Below are 14141 nucleotides of genomic sequence, written 5' to 3'. Positions count from 1 at the left end.
TAAGAATCGTCGTTTTAGATTAAATACAATACAATAAAATGCGGAATTGAAAATAATGAATAGACGACAAGGCATCCAACAATTCCGGCCGCAGTAGGCTACGGCTCAAACTCATATTTTACGTGGCTAATTGTAATTTAAAATCCAGTATGTGCGATCGCGGTTGCACAACAAAGCAGTTTGTTTTCTGTACACAGATATCGTCAGCAGTTGGCAGTACTACAAAATTAGACTTTTCCGACTACAACTGCGCGATAGTCTCGCATCGCAGGTGCCCTGAAAAACACAGTTTATTGGTTGTTAAAAGTTCAGATTGCATGGTAGGACGATATATAGCCGCTTAAAATTGAAAAACCAAGTGGCAACGCAAACATTATGCTTTCTCTTTACGCCACAAAATAGCCTGGACAAAGGGCGTCTTGTTATGTTATCGTAGGAGAACGGAATGGCGGGGTCTGATGGTAAAGTTCGTCGATTTTATGTCAAATTCTTTTGGTTTTATTAAGGAAGTAACAATAAACAACGCAAGAGCTACCATAGTGCTTTTTACAACCAAAATTATAGTACATCACCTCGTTTAAATAAAAAACATTCACGTGCTGTCAGCGTTAAAAGTAAGTGCTGTTGATTTACCAGTTTTTAATTTTATAAAATAAATAACAGTCGTTGCCGTGTCTTTTTCTGTGGTGATTGGAAATATATCATTTCCTATTTCGATTATATGCTACAGTTATTGTCAATTTTTGCTATTCTTTTTACTTTGCATTTTAACTTTCTAGTGAACAATTTTCTAAAACAAACATCGTCTTATTTTCATAGTTGTTTGTTTTCTTGGGATATCAACGAAGCATTTTTAAGAATTTTGTATAAAAATACCTGATTTGTGTTACACCGGTCGTCAGCAAAACACCAAAACAAGTGATTGGTAGCGCCAATAAACTCATACAGTACTTCATACAACAACGTGTTGCTAAAATTAATGTATTCCATTTTTAGGTCAAAAATAATCGTCCTACCGGGTCATGATATTTGACAAAAGATTATGGAAAAATCACGATTTTTAAATGATAGGCTATTACTGGATCTTTACTGCCACCAAGCAGAAATATATAACTAAACTACTTTTTTGCTGATGGCAAGATAAGATGATCCGACTAAAAATAAAATTTTATTATAGCTAATGTTACAGAAAAACGTTCCAACGTAATAAAAAAATAGTTTACTCAACACACTCTCCTAATTCGGTTTTCCAACCATTAATTTAGTTGGCGTTGTCACGAAAAAGTGGTGTCGTGACTGGGTTTGCATTTTCTTAATCCTTAAATCTATTTATATATGACAGTTCCTCAGATAGCCACAGGTAGAGGCCTTGGTAATTATAGTGGTATGCATTTTGTTAATGGAATTATAAGTAACAAAATTGTTAACCTAAAAATCCTTACTTTAATCAAAGAGATATAGTGTTATAAAAACTGTGTTGCATTGGATTTAATACCAATTCTGCTCCGGATTTATTTCTAATCTCCAAGACAACAACAGAAGCCCGCGTTTTAAAACCAGGTTAAATCTTGGTTGATATACAACGATATATATTACTTTGGGAACCAACTCCTGGTCAACAAACGCTGCCACAACTTGATCCAGATGTATATATATAGATAACAGCTTGTAGCTTAAAAATTACCTTCGTTCTTGCATATTTGTAAGATAACTTTTTTTGTTTAAAGGATATTAAAAAAGTTGAATTTATTTTTCCTTGAATATTATCAACATGTCCAAGATGCGGCAAAGCACGAAGGGGAATAATTTGTTTGTGTAGGTTGAATTATGTTTTGAATTAGTCCCAACTGTTTTGCTTGTGATGTGCTTCACGATCATAATAAATTACTACACAATATTTTAAACTGTTTGGTTGCACCTGCACAGAGAAATTTAGAATCCTACCACTATTTTTTTACAGTAACGAAACAAGTCGTCAAATTAAAATTACAAGGAAGAAATAAATATGGTAAAATAAATATAAGACTACTACTTGACCCACCCAAAACCAAACTCGCACCCTAACCCAAATATTGTTAGCAATACCAACCCCCAGAAAAAAATGTGGTAGGATTCTAGACCAGTGCCGAAATAAGGATGGTTCACACTAAACACATTGTGCAAACCATGGGCACTTTAACAACAAAAAGCTTGGTTGTAGAAAGTTCATATATGTTAACTTTAATGCTGTCCATTAGGGAGTGCACAAATTTGCTAGCATTGCTTGATATGTGAATCGGCTGGCGCTTAAATGCTTACGCCAGGCGCAAAACTTGCCTTGAGCGAACCAACCTTAAGCCCAATATTTGCAGATAGTAGCATGGTTTTAAATAACAAGCAAACCCATAAGGTAGGTAAAAATGGTGCTTATGAATTATGTTGAAAAGATTCATGTGGACAAAAAAGAAATGGTTGTAGGAATGCATACAAAACATTTTCAATATTGTGATTCTAAATGAACAAAACGTCTTGTATTTTGCAGTTCCAGGACAACTAAACCTGGGAGCATTTTAAACACAACAAGTCAAAGTCGTTTTTCAAAGAGGAGCGATGCAAACATCTCACAAAGCCGCAGAAGCGTGACAATGAGTGAAACAAAAATGAGTGAGGCCAAGCCATCAGGCCCAGGAAAGCTGGAAATAATTGTGAGCTAATTCAATTTTGTTAACCTTAGTGATTTTCAAATGAGAACCGCCTAGTGTTTTATTGCCAGCACTGCATACCGGCTGATTGGTAAGAACCAAAGCAATCAGTTAATTTGACCAAAAATTGCTAACATATGAAAAGCAATAAGAATATTTCAGATTATCGATTGATTAATTTTTCAAAGGAAAAAGACTGTACGATACTTTTTTTAAACCGCACATAATATTAATAACGCTGCCTTATTGCCTAAAATCCCTTACATATCACTAGTGGTTTGTGTACCTTGGGTTGAGAATACTGGTTTAAACTATTGCTATGCTTTTTAAACAGTGTACTAAAAATGTTTGAATTACTAACAAATTAAAATAAATAGAAACGGGCAACACTTTTGAAATGTAACAGGTGATAGATGATGATGGACATGACGTAACACCTAAGCCACTGTACACCCTTGATCCAACATTGCAAAAGAGTCAGTTGTTTGGCAGCGACAATCAGTCCACTGTTGGCACACCAACTGACGCCATGTCGTTTACATCGATGTATCAAACTGGGACTGCCAGTGCATATGCCCAACCCTTCAGCAGGTACAAAAAACAATTGATTATTTTACACCAACACACAAATGTCATGATAAGTGTTAAACTCGCAATTTTGTTACATAAACACCGCAATTTATTTTTTGTTTTCTATCCTCCACCTATATGGTATTTAATCTAACATGGAGAAATACATTTATAATTCTATTGTTTACCAAAGATCAATTTATGGAAGCACATCGAACCGCTCAGTCCGGTCAAGAAAATCCTCAATTGAATCAAGTGGCGAGATCACAGAAACTGGACCAGATATTACGACGGGCTTTGCGGGTAAACTGGTCTGCTTTTTTATATTATATTATATAATAAATTTTACTTTGTGGTGATAAAGTGTGCTGAACACTTGAAAACCGTAAAGTCTCTTTGAAACAAAGTTAAAATTGCTTTATATGGTAAATAGATGTGATGACGGTGAGAAAAGAAGAAGTGGAAGAATTAACAGAAGAGGACCTCAACAAGGTGGTGGACATCATCCTGGAAGAGACAGACACCATCTGGATGTTCGAGCAGAAAGGAGTTGCTGTGTCAGAAGAGGCTGAAGATGCAAAAGCAATAGAGTATGTCATTTTTACCAAGAAATGTCCCACACTAATTAAGGAAGTAGCAGCACTATGAACAAAAAGGATTAACAACTCTGGCAAACGATTCTTCTTTGTTGTTTTATGTAGCAGCTTAGTGTGGGCTACCATAATGTCTTGCATTATAGTCCTAGGCGTTTTACATTGATAGTTGTCTACCAGAAAAGTTGATTAACTTCAGATGCGTTCAGCTGGCATCTGCTGACTAATATTGGTTTATAAATTTTCAAGTTAGTCAAACTCTGTGATACAGGTATAACTGAAGATATTTATGTTGGAAAGATGACCTCATGACCTTTCAGGTCTAAACAAGTTGTCCTAATCATTGAAAGAAACTATCAGCCTAGTAAAAACTTTCGTTCAAGTAGACCACGTAGGCTCCGTAAATCTGTAAAAGCTTTCCGAATTGTAAAAGAATTATATCATATAAGTAGTAACAGTATTTTTTTTAAAATAACTGGAGATCGATTCTCTTTTTTTTTTTAAATGTTCTGTGTAGTTTTGAAGTAAAAACCTCAAAATATGTTTTTATATGAGGCCTGAGGCCTATAATCATATTTTTCGACTTTGATTTGGTAACAGGAGCAAAAATCAGGCATACGAGGAGCTATGCAAAACAAAAGAAGGCAACGACAAATTTTCTGAGAGGGGAATGCAAACCTTTAACAATGCACAAAAACACAAGGAAATTCAAGCAGAGAAGGTAATTTTCTGTTTTTGTTATTTGAGTGATACATAACTTTAACTCCAAAACCTGACTTCCAATTTGAGACTAATGTTCAGGCTAATTTTTCTGTAAAAGATCCTCTGTGTGAAATATTGACGCCACAAGTTTTTATAGCTTATCAGTATATCAGTTTGTTTCTGGCATAAAAAAACATTCCATTATCTTTGCTTTACAATATTTAGGTTGGACTGGTTGATACTGGAATAATGGTGACATCTTGGGATATGTATGACACCTATGCAACACAGACAGCACCACCAACTGAGGACCCTAGCAATGAGTCCATTATGGGCCCTAACAGCCGCACAGTGAGTGTAAATGAGTCGCACCGTAAAGGGACAAGTCAAGAAGAAAGTCTTGGGACATCCCGGGTGACAGGTATGTTGAATTAAAATTTTTGAAATCACTTTCTAATTATTTGGACTTCCTAATTTTAATATAGATTGTTAAAATTACTAATTTTGTTTTGATTTAACATTTAAAACAACAACAAGAGTTTTTTTCCAAAATAAGTCATATATTGAATAAAAAAGTTTAATTTAAGTCTTTGACAGCAAAATAATTAACCTTTTAAAATAAAACTGTCCAATCCTGAGAAATATGTTTAAAGAGCAAAACTAAAAACGAGAGCAGTCAAACTATTAAAACAACCTAATATTTTCAAATCTGTTGACCAACTTCTTGTTTACATTTTTTTAATAAATGATAAGAATACACACTAAAATACAGTGAAAACAAGTTTAGAAGCAGAAATAATTCATGTAAAGTAATTACAATTGCAAGAACACTAAATGAGTCAAACTTTGGTCGAAAACTGAAGAAAAATGTTTTAGAAAAGAGTAAGCTGCTTCAGTAAAGCATAAATAAGTTACCCATGAAAAATCTTACACTGATTTCAAATGACATGTAAGGATTTTGTAAAACAGTTAAATGAAAAAATACTAGATTTTTTGGGGGTTACAATCGGGAATAAAATAAAATATTTTATGTTTTATCCCTACTTTATACAAAAAAAATTAACCCTACTGCATATTGGATAATAGCAGGCCAATGCTGGCAAAGCCTTATTTAGGACCATGCAGAAATTGATGATTCAACACAATAAATGTACGATTAAACAAAAAAATAGTAAATTTGGTAATTTAATAAAACTAAAGCACTTCATTCCCTCAAGTATTTACAGTCCCTCCATAAACCTCATATGTTCCCAAAATAGCGATATGGTCAGATGCCATCCGCTTGTTGAGCATGTGTCTTACGGCATTTACCCCCTCCGGTGGTGGTTCACAGTTAGGAGACTTCATCATTGAGGCGTGTGTTATCGTTTTGGTGTTTTTCACAAGTGATTCACAGTCTGTGTAGGTGTGGACGTCCAAGAAAGATTGGTTAATCGGCTCTCTTAGAAGCCTCTCATACACCTTTTCGTCCGTAGGCCAAGGACTAAAAGTGCCAATATTTTCTCCTCGGAATATTAGGTCTTTTGGCGAGCTGGGTATGACAAGATGCTCTGGTAATGCTTCTTTAAGTCTGTATTCTTTTAACTGTGCTGCAAACTGGTCAGCCTCATCCGAAAATCTATTTAGGTCACCAACTATTATGGTTGGAACTTGTGGGATGCAGTTGAGGTTTACATTGCTCATAGAAAGCAGGGCGTTTTGTTGATTAATTTTTACTTGGCCGAATGGCACGACATGTGATACAAGCACACATACCTAACAAAAAAGTAATATATTAAAATACGTTATTACAGACACAAATGCAGATTTGGTTGTATTAGTTTTTAGGAAGCACTTGTTATATATACTTTTATAACAAAATAAACACTAAACATTTTAGAGCAGAATTTGATGACTTGTTTTGCATATGCCTAAAACATGTTTCCAATGGAAACAGTGGTATTAAATATCTTTATGCTACAATGTGTCCTACCATGGCACCGCTGTCCAAATGTGTGAGGTACACAATACCAGCCCCTCTTCCATGTGGGTCACCCTCGATTTTAGCCTCGCTATCTTGAAGGCAGGGCTTATCATCTTCATCCAAAGCAACCCATTTGTGGCACCATTTTTCCACATCCCACTACACAGTAATAAACAAAATACAAATGTTAATGAATCTTAATGTTTAAACTGTGTATCACATTTGTACACATAGACCAGTTGCACAGTGTGCCCTGCTATGGCCAAAATCACAAATTGGGTTCTAACTTCAGGTGGGCCAGGGATCGATAACATTTTTTAAGGGGCCTGATAACTGTAACAATTGGGAGTTCGCGGGCCTGATTAGTTATAAAATTTGTATTCACCTTATTTGTATTAGTTATTATAAAAATGAGAATAGAGAAAAAAATATTACAAAAATTTATACTGAGCTTCATGAAATTGTCATTAAGTTTCAAATTTTACCAAAACTTAGTTTAGCTTTGCATCCGGCAATCATTTCTCTATGGTTTATATAACTGTATTATTTTAGGATCATATTGAAAATATGGCGCATGCCAGAAAAATTTATACCGCAGTTCGGTAACCCCTGTATTAGGCCAACAGTTTGTTTTGAAGTTAGGTGTAGGACCACTGATTTTTTGCAGTTCCAAAGCTAGCATACAGCTACAGCATAAAACTTCTTACTACTTTAAAATTAAGCCAATAAAACAATATTAAAAAAGGCAAATTATTTTCTACTTCTGTTTAATAAAATGATATTAAAGTAGTGTATAGATTTTATCTACCAAATTTACTAATTCAAATTGATAAGTTGTAATCCTTACTTTGCTGCTGTTTTTTACAGCCAAAATGTTGTTGAAGGACATTTGGCTATCATTGTTCGGAAAGTTTTTCGTAGTATAACCTCCTTCATTAAATTTTTCGCCTATATGCTTAACAAATGTATCATATCTTATCTGGAAAAAATATGATAGTTTTTATAAAGTGTTAAGTTGCACATATTGTTACCAATATTTTGTTTTTTATCTGTGGATTAATAAAGAAACAAAATTTGGGTATAACTTTCTGTTTATTTGACAAACGCAGTTTCTAAACAAACTTAATCAATATAGAGTTTACACACCCTTAAATATATTAGGATTTTAAATATTTTTTTTGGCAAACACTTTTTCAGAATCTAAAGGGCTTGTACAATAATGAGTTAGTTTTTTGCACTACAAATAATTGACTTTGCTTTTGGACATTACAAAAATATTAATATATGCACACTAGCTGCTATACAGATAATCATAATACTTTAATATAAAGTGAAACAGTGTTGATACAAACCTCATTTAATGCTACCACATCTGGTTGTAGTTTGCAAATTGTTTCCACAATTTTATTACTTCTTGATTCAAAGGTGAAATCAGGGCCCATCCCTTCCATATTTGCCAGCTTTTCACTGTGGATGTCGCAACTAACATTTTGCGAGTAGATTTGCAGGCTGGCGCCAGCTGATTTCTTCATGATAGTACAACTCCAGAGCAGTTCAACAAAATAAAGTTATTAACACGATTACAGTACAACAAATCTGAAAATTTAATATATTAAACTTGTTATTTATTAAAATTGGGTAAAATATTTAAGAAAATAACATCATTAAACTTATAAAAAATGGCCCCCCTGTATTTCAATGGTCAAAATTAGAGATTCCAATTGTCAGACACTGTAAAACTAATATTAAATGTAATTATACTACAAAAATAAACAAAATGTTATGTCTGACTAAACACATACTAGCATTTAACATTCTCTAAATATGTCACAATAAAACAATTTGCCACATATTTATAATAAAATGTTTTTTTTTAATTATTAAAAACTAAAAAAAAAACACCTTCCAATTTTTCTACTGTTTTGCATTTCAGAAAGCAGAGCCAGTGTCCTAACAGCTTCAGTCATGGGTGAGGCTGATGATCAAATACTTGCCCCTGTCATGGCTTCACAAGAGAGTGAAAACGGTAATCTACTTATAGGCTATACTATAAGAGACCATTTCAGAAATTTGAGAGGATTTTCTTGCAATTCAAGTATGATAACTGAATCCTGTCATTACGCTAACTTGGTGACCTGTTTTTTTTTCTTATTTGTTATCTTTTAAACATTCTGAAATTACAGGCTAAACAGAAAAGTTGCAAGTTAAACCGAATCTTGATGTGTAGTGTGGATACAGCTTATAACCTGGGTAACTCCCCACAGGTAGTGCGATTACTCATTGACAAAATATCTGAGACTCTGTAATGTGATACAGATAACAAAGCAGGATCACAAATGTATAATAAATTACTCCTTTATCATTTTTGGTCAGCAGTTATTTGTTTTAAAATAAACTTAGTTGGATAAAGAATATTGAAAGGTTCAGATCAGGTATAAATTATACAGATATATAATATATAGTTGCTTTATCAGTCATAATATATATTTTGACAAAATCAGGCTTATGATTTTGTTCTGAAAATTATACTTGCCATTTCACTTAAAGTAGCAATGTAAAATTGTTTCCCCCTTCCTCAGGGGCACATTTTAAAAATATTTTGGAAGTGTAGTTGGCAATATTTTAAGCAACATGTTGCTCTAAATTTTGTTGACAAGTGTATACAAAAAAAATTGAACTTTTTGTAAAAATACAGAGCCTACATTCCAACCTAAAGATTTTTTCCAACATTTAATTTAAAACAGTTATAACCACTTATTTTAGGTGTGAATCCACAATGGGAGGCAGTGTGCAATGATGACAGCATTAAACAGCAACTCGTCATAATGGAGAGGGTGGTCACAGAAAACATCTATCAACCAAAACAAGCTGCATACAGGGGCATGCAAATACTGATGGGTAGGACTTATATTTATTGAACATCTTAAAAACAGTACTTTATGTCCATGTTCTTTTATAATATACAGATCCTGACAAGGAGAAACTTGAATCTGAAAGTCAGGCAGGAACTGCATCTCCTGATATAATGACCAGCATGGGACCAACACTTGATCGACTGTGGTCTTACAGCTGTTCAATAACCAAGGTTTTGGGCAAAGTGTAGCTAATACTCTGTACCTCTTGAAGCAGAAGCAGTTTAAGCCTAGTGGTTAATGTATAAACCGTTCTTTATCAATATTTGAGGTTATTGTTATCTTTTGAGGTTATCTATATCTATAGCCGGGAATAAGATCTTTTCAAGTGGCACATACTTTCTTAGCCAAAGTTATAATTTAGAAGTATCAGCACACAACGTGATTGGATAGTAGCTTGAATCAATTTTGCTACAAATGTTTGTTATTTGAAAAAACATAGGATCAATGAATTAATTTATTCAACATCAGTTAACCTGATTGAACACTAAACATGTAATAAACATTTTTCAACAGGGAAGAAATGTTGCTGGGATGGTTTGGAACAAAAAGAACTCTGACATTCTGGCAGTTGCCTATGGTCAGTTTGGATTCAGTGAACAAAGCAAATCCAAGGGCGGCCTCACATGCTGCTGGAACCTAAAAAATCCTGAGGTAAAACTTACCAACCTTTCTTTTAAACTTCTTCATCTCCGGGGCTATCATAATAATAGATCGATTTGTTAAGAAAACAGTTTAGATTTGGTATATGGCATACTGTATAAAGATAGAACTGCTTGCTGTAGCTTTAAATACCTTTGACTGTTGGATACATTAGATTTTTATGTAAACCTGTTTAACATTTAGGTAATATGCTAGATAAAATAAAGGCTCAACATTTGTTTACTGCAGTATCCTGAAAGAGTGTTTCACTGCAAATCCAGCGTAACTGCACTGGACTTCAGCACCACTAACCCCAACCTCCTCGCTGTAGGTCTTTATGACGGCTCAGTTTGCATTTACAATGTGAGAAACACAGAAGACAGGGCTGTGCTTGATAGCTTGTAAGTTTATATTAAGTGACTCTTTTCACCACTATAAATACACTTCACAATATCTCATGAATGTTAAGTATGTCTATTTGTATCTTAAAGTACACTTTTTAATATTAAAATAATATACCATAATTAGGAGAAAAGAACCACTTCCTAGTGCAGCTTTTGTCTCTATTCGCAACTTTTGGGGGTAAGAAAATGTTGTTGTGTTTTTGCAGTGACTGCCATGGTAAGCACTCCAGTCCAGTTTGGCAGCTTTGCTGGATCGACAGAGAGAAAGGTGTTGGAGACGAAAAAGGAGAAATCCTCGTTTCCATTTCAGCTGATGGAAGAATTGTGCAGTGGTCAATAAGGAAAGGATTTGAATGCGTTGGTAAATTAAACAACAAAAACTGTTACTACTTTGTATGGAATATAAAGAAGTTCTTTTTGGCTAGATTTTGTTCGAAAAGTTTTTCAGTAGTGGTAAAAATTTGTAGATAATTTGCATGTTTTCTTGCATTTCATTACACTGCATATTCATTTAGGATTAACATAGGTGTTGTTTTTTACGTAGATCTTATGAAGCTTAAACGGACTGGAAGCAAACCCAACCAAAAGAAGAAAGAGAAATCAGAAGCATTCATATCAAGACAAGCTCCAGGAATGTGCTTTGACTTCCATCAAAAGGTGCGATAAAATGGCCAATTCTTTATTATGCACAGTGTTTTGCTACAGTCTAAATTAGTGGTTCCCAACCTTTTTCAAGAACCTCATTAAAAAGTTTATCACACTTAGGAACCCTTATTTTTTTAAGACTGACCCTAACCAATAATTATGCTTACATTTCTAAACTATGTCAAACCTTAAAGACAATATTGTAGACAAAATGGATGAACTGTTGTCTTAACTTAAAAAATCAATTTCCAGTGTTCTTGTAGACCCTCTGCAACCCTTTGTTGTACTCCTTGGCTTGGATTACAAGCAATTTAACTCATAATCTTTGTGTAGGACTTAAACATGTACCTGGCTGGCACGGAAGAGGGCCTCATTCACAAATGCTCTTGCTCATATAACGAACAATTCCTTGACACATACTGTGGCCACACTGGACCACTGTACAAACTGAAATGGTCACCATTTTCAAGCGACACATTTTTATCCTGCAGTGCTGATTGGAGCATAAGGTGTGAACTGGGCAATTGTGTTTCTAAATCTTTTTTAGAATATTTGCAATATTAACAACCTTATTATACTGATCATATTAACTCCTACGGTATGCTTATTTATTTTAAAATAATCCTTACATTTGCAAAAGTGTCAAAATTAATTATTTCACAGATTATGGTCTCAAACGCACCTCAAGCCTGTATTGAATTTCTTCTCAACCACAAAAGCTGTGCACGACATTTGCTGGTCGCCATACTCTTCAACTGTGTTCTGTGCCGTGAATGAGGGAGCAGTTGAAATATGGGACCTCAGTTCTAATACGTAAATTACAAATGCCTTTGTATGCTAAGAACAGTAAACAGTTTGCAAATTATATCCTGTTTTGTTTTGCACATACATACAAACTCTATGCTAAAAAGACTAACCAAATCGATATGATAAGGTATTCATGTTAAAAGTTTACCAAAAGGAAACTAAACATATGGCAATTGGTTACCTGGTAGTAAGTCTAAATCACACAGCAACCCAGTGATAATGTTTTTCTAAGATAATCCATTATTTTAGCCTTCTGACTGTTGACTGCCAACACTTATATACATTGGTTGTTTTTAACTTTTATTTCTAAGTGTTATAGATGCAAAACTCTATTATTTTGGCATATACTGATATAGGTGTGCGTTTAACTTTCTTTTGTCTATTTACTTCTTTAGACTTGACCCTCTGATTATAACCCTCGCAAGCCCTGGAATCAAACTTAGTTGTTCAGTTTTTTCAAACAACTCCAACAGCATTTTAGTTGGTGATAGCGATGGCCAGATTTCAGTCTATCAACTGAGAAACATGCAAGAAATCAGGCAAAACGTATGGCATAAAACAACATTTTTGTTAATTTTTTTTACTACTTTACAGTATTTCTCATGAATAAGGTCAGCTATAATTAAATGCATTTCATCTGGTCATGCTAAACTTTTAGGCTTAGCAAATAGCAATGAATTTTGGCATGAATGACTGCTTTTTGTTGGGATTTCTATAAATTCATTTAATGTGAGTTTATACCACCCTGTTTAGTAAATTATTATTTTAATTACAGAAAGCCACCTCTCTTGGTGAAATTGTAACGGCTACACTTGCAACACAAAACAACATGAAGGATGAAGAAAAGAAAGAATAGCCTTGCAGCGCTTTCCTTGTTTTTTATTGATTGATTTTAATCTTCTATGATTTGTGTGGGCGCAAAAAGTTATATGCATATAAAAGGTTTATTTAAAATAAAACACTATTTCCTCAGTCAGCATGTATCTTAATAATTTGGCCGCATCAGTTAGCTGTTAGAATTTTATGCTGCATGGTGAGCGGTTTGCATACTTTATGAGCTATGTATTAGTTTTTGGTCACAAATCTATTATAGTCATATAGTATGCTGGCTACAAAAATTTCTTTTATATAAATAGTCAAAACAGTTTACATGCCGGGCCATTCTAATGAACTTATAATTAAATCCATCATTATTGGAAAGTAAAAGTAGCTGAACAACTTAACAAATTTCTGTCAGCAACAATCTGTCTGTATTTTATAGCACTTTTCCCTGATATCTTGGGTGTGCAGCGCCAAATTTTAATGTGTGCATGTGTGCAATCAGGATTTCATGTACCCCTGAGGTTCAGAATTTTGCCATAACTCAACCTTTTAGGTAAACAATTTACTAATTCAGATATGGACACAAAGTTCCTTATAAAAACCTCGGGTATTCACATGCCAATGAATGCAGAATGAGTCAATAGAATATCATGAAATTTTTCACATTCTGTTTGTAAAACTAAATGCCACCGAAAAACAATTAATTGTGGACTTTAACAACATACTAAACCACATATAGCCCCTCAGGAGTACAACCTCTGATATGTATAATTAAGGACACAAATAAAAATAAAGACTTTTCACTAAACATTTTGATCTTCTTGACTATAATTTAGCTAGCCTCCAGTCTATGTAGAGATCTCAAGTAAGCAGCCAAATTTCCAGGTGTGCAATCCAGGTTTTATGCACACCGGAGGTTTACAAACAACTTAACTTAATTCAAAATGGCGTTGGTCTAGAATCCTACCACAACGCGCATTATTTGGGTTAGGTTGCAGGTTAGCGTCTGGGTTAGGGCGGGTCAAGTACACCCAAACCCGCAACCTAACTCAAATTTTGTGCGTTGATTTCATAACTGTGGTAGGACTCTAGACCGGCGCCCAAAATTGGGATTTGCAATAAAACTAATTCAGGTGTGGACACAAATTGTGGTGATGGTCTACTCTAGAATCCTATCACATTTAAGTAATAATACAAGTTGTCAAGATATTAAAACTGTAAGGGAAAAAAATACGGGAGATAAAATATAATAATAATACTTTCCACCCAAGCCTGCACCCCCAAACAATGTTCGTAGTGGTAGGATTCTGGAACAGCGCGCAAATTGCTCAAAACAAAATGGTATGAATCTGGAACAGAATGCAGACTGGGCTCGCCTTGAAGTTATTGTTCATTTCATT

General features: G+C 34.2%; 2 protein-coding genes across 2 annotated transcripts; one reads left to right on the top strand and one right to left on the bottom strand.

Annotated features, from left to right (window-relative positions):
* Positions 1 to 1724: 1724 nt before the first annotated feature.
* On the top strand, positions 1725 to 12885 carry LOC146163629 (dynein axonemal intermediate chain 4-like). The gene is made up of 18 exons (XM_083381085.1): positions 1725 to 1815; positions 2522 to 2684; positions 3088 to 3272; positions 3445 to 3554; positions 3685 to 3841; positions 4445 to 4565; positions 4772 to 4967; positions 8443 to 8535; positions 9273 to 9407; positions 9476 to 9594; positions 9938 to 10075; positions 10313 to 10464; positions 10674 to 10828; positions 11012 to 11124; positions 11446 to 11621; positions 11776 to 11925; positions 12315 to 12465; positions 12695 to 12885. The coding sequence occupies exons 1-18, from the start codon at positions 1772 to 1774 to the stop codon at positions 12773 to 12775; spliced, it is 2439 nt and encodes an 812-aa protein (XP_083237211.1). The 5' UTR covers positions 1725 to 1771; the 3' UTR covers positions 12776 to 12885.
* Positions 5324 to 8100, bottom strand: LOC146163630 (uncharacterized). Its single transcript, XM_083381086.1, has 4 exons — positions 7862 to 8100; positions 7357 to 7488; positions 6519 to 6668; positions 5324 to 6301 (listed from the first exon to the last, which is right to left on the bottom strand). Exons 1-4 carry the CDS (start codon positions 8039 to 8041, stop codon positions 5759 to 5761), a joined length of 1005 nt encoding a protein of 334 aa, XP_083237212.1. The 5' UTR covers positions 8042 to 8100; the 3' UTR covers positions 5324 to 5758.
* Positions 12886 to 14141: the final 1256 nt, after the last annotated feature.

The sequence above is a fragment of the Ascidiella aspersa genome, chromosome 2, assembly GCF_963924565.1.
Source record: "Ascidiella aspersa chromosome 2, kaAscAspe10.2, whole genome shotgun sequence".
Classification (NCBI taxonomy): domain Eukaryota; kingdom Metazoa; phylum Chordata; class Ascidiacea; order Phlebobranchia; family Ascidiidae; genus Ascidiella; species Ascidiella aspersa.
Note: the sequence above shows the minus strand (reverse complement) of the source record. Positions and strands in the feature narration are given on the sequence as shown.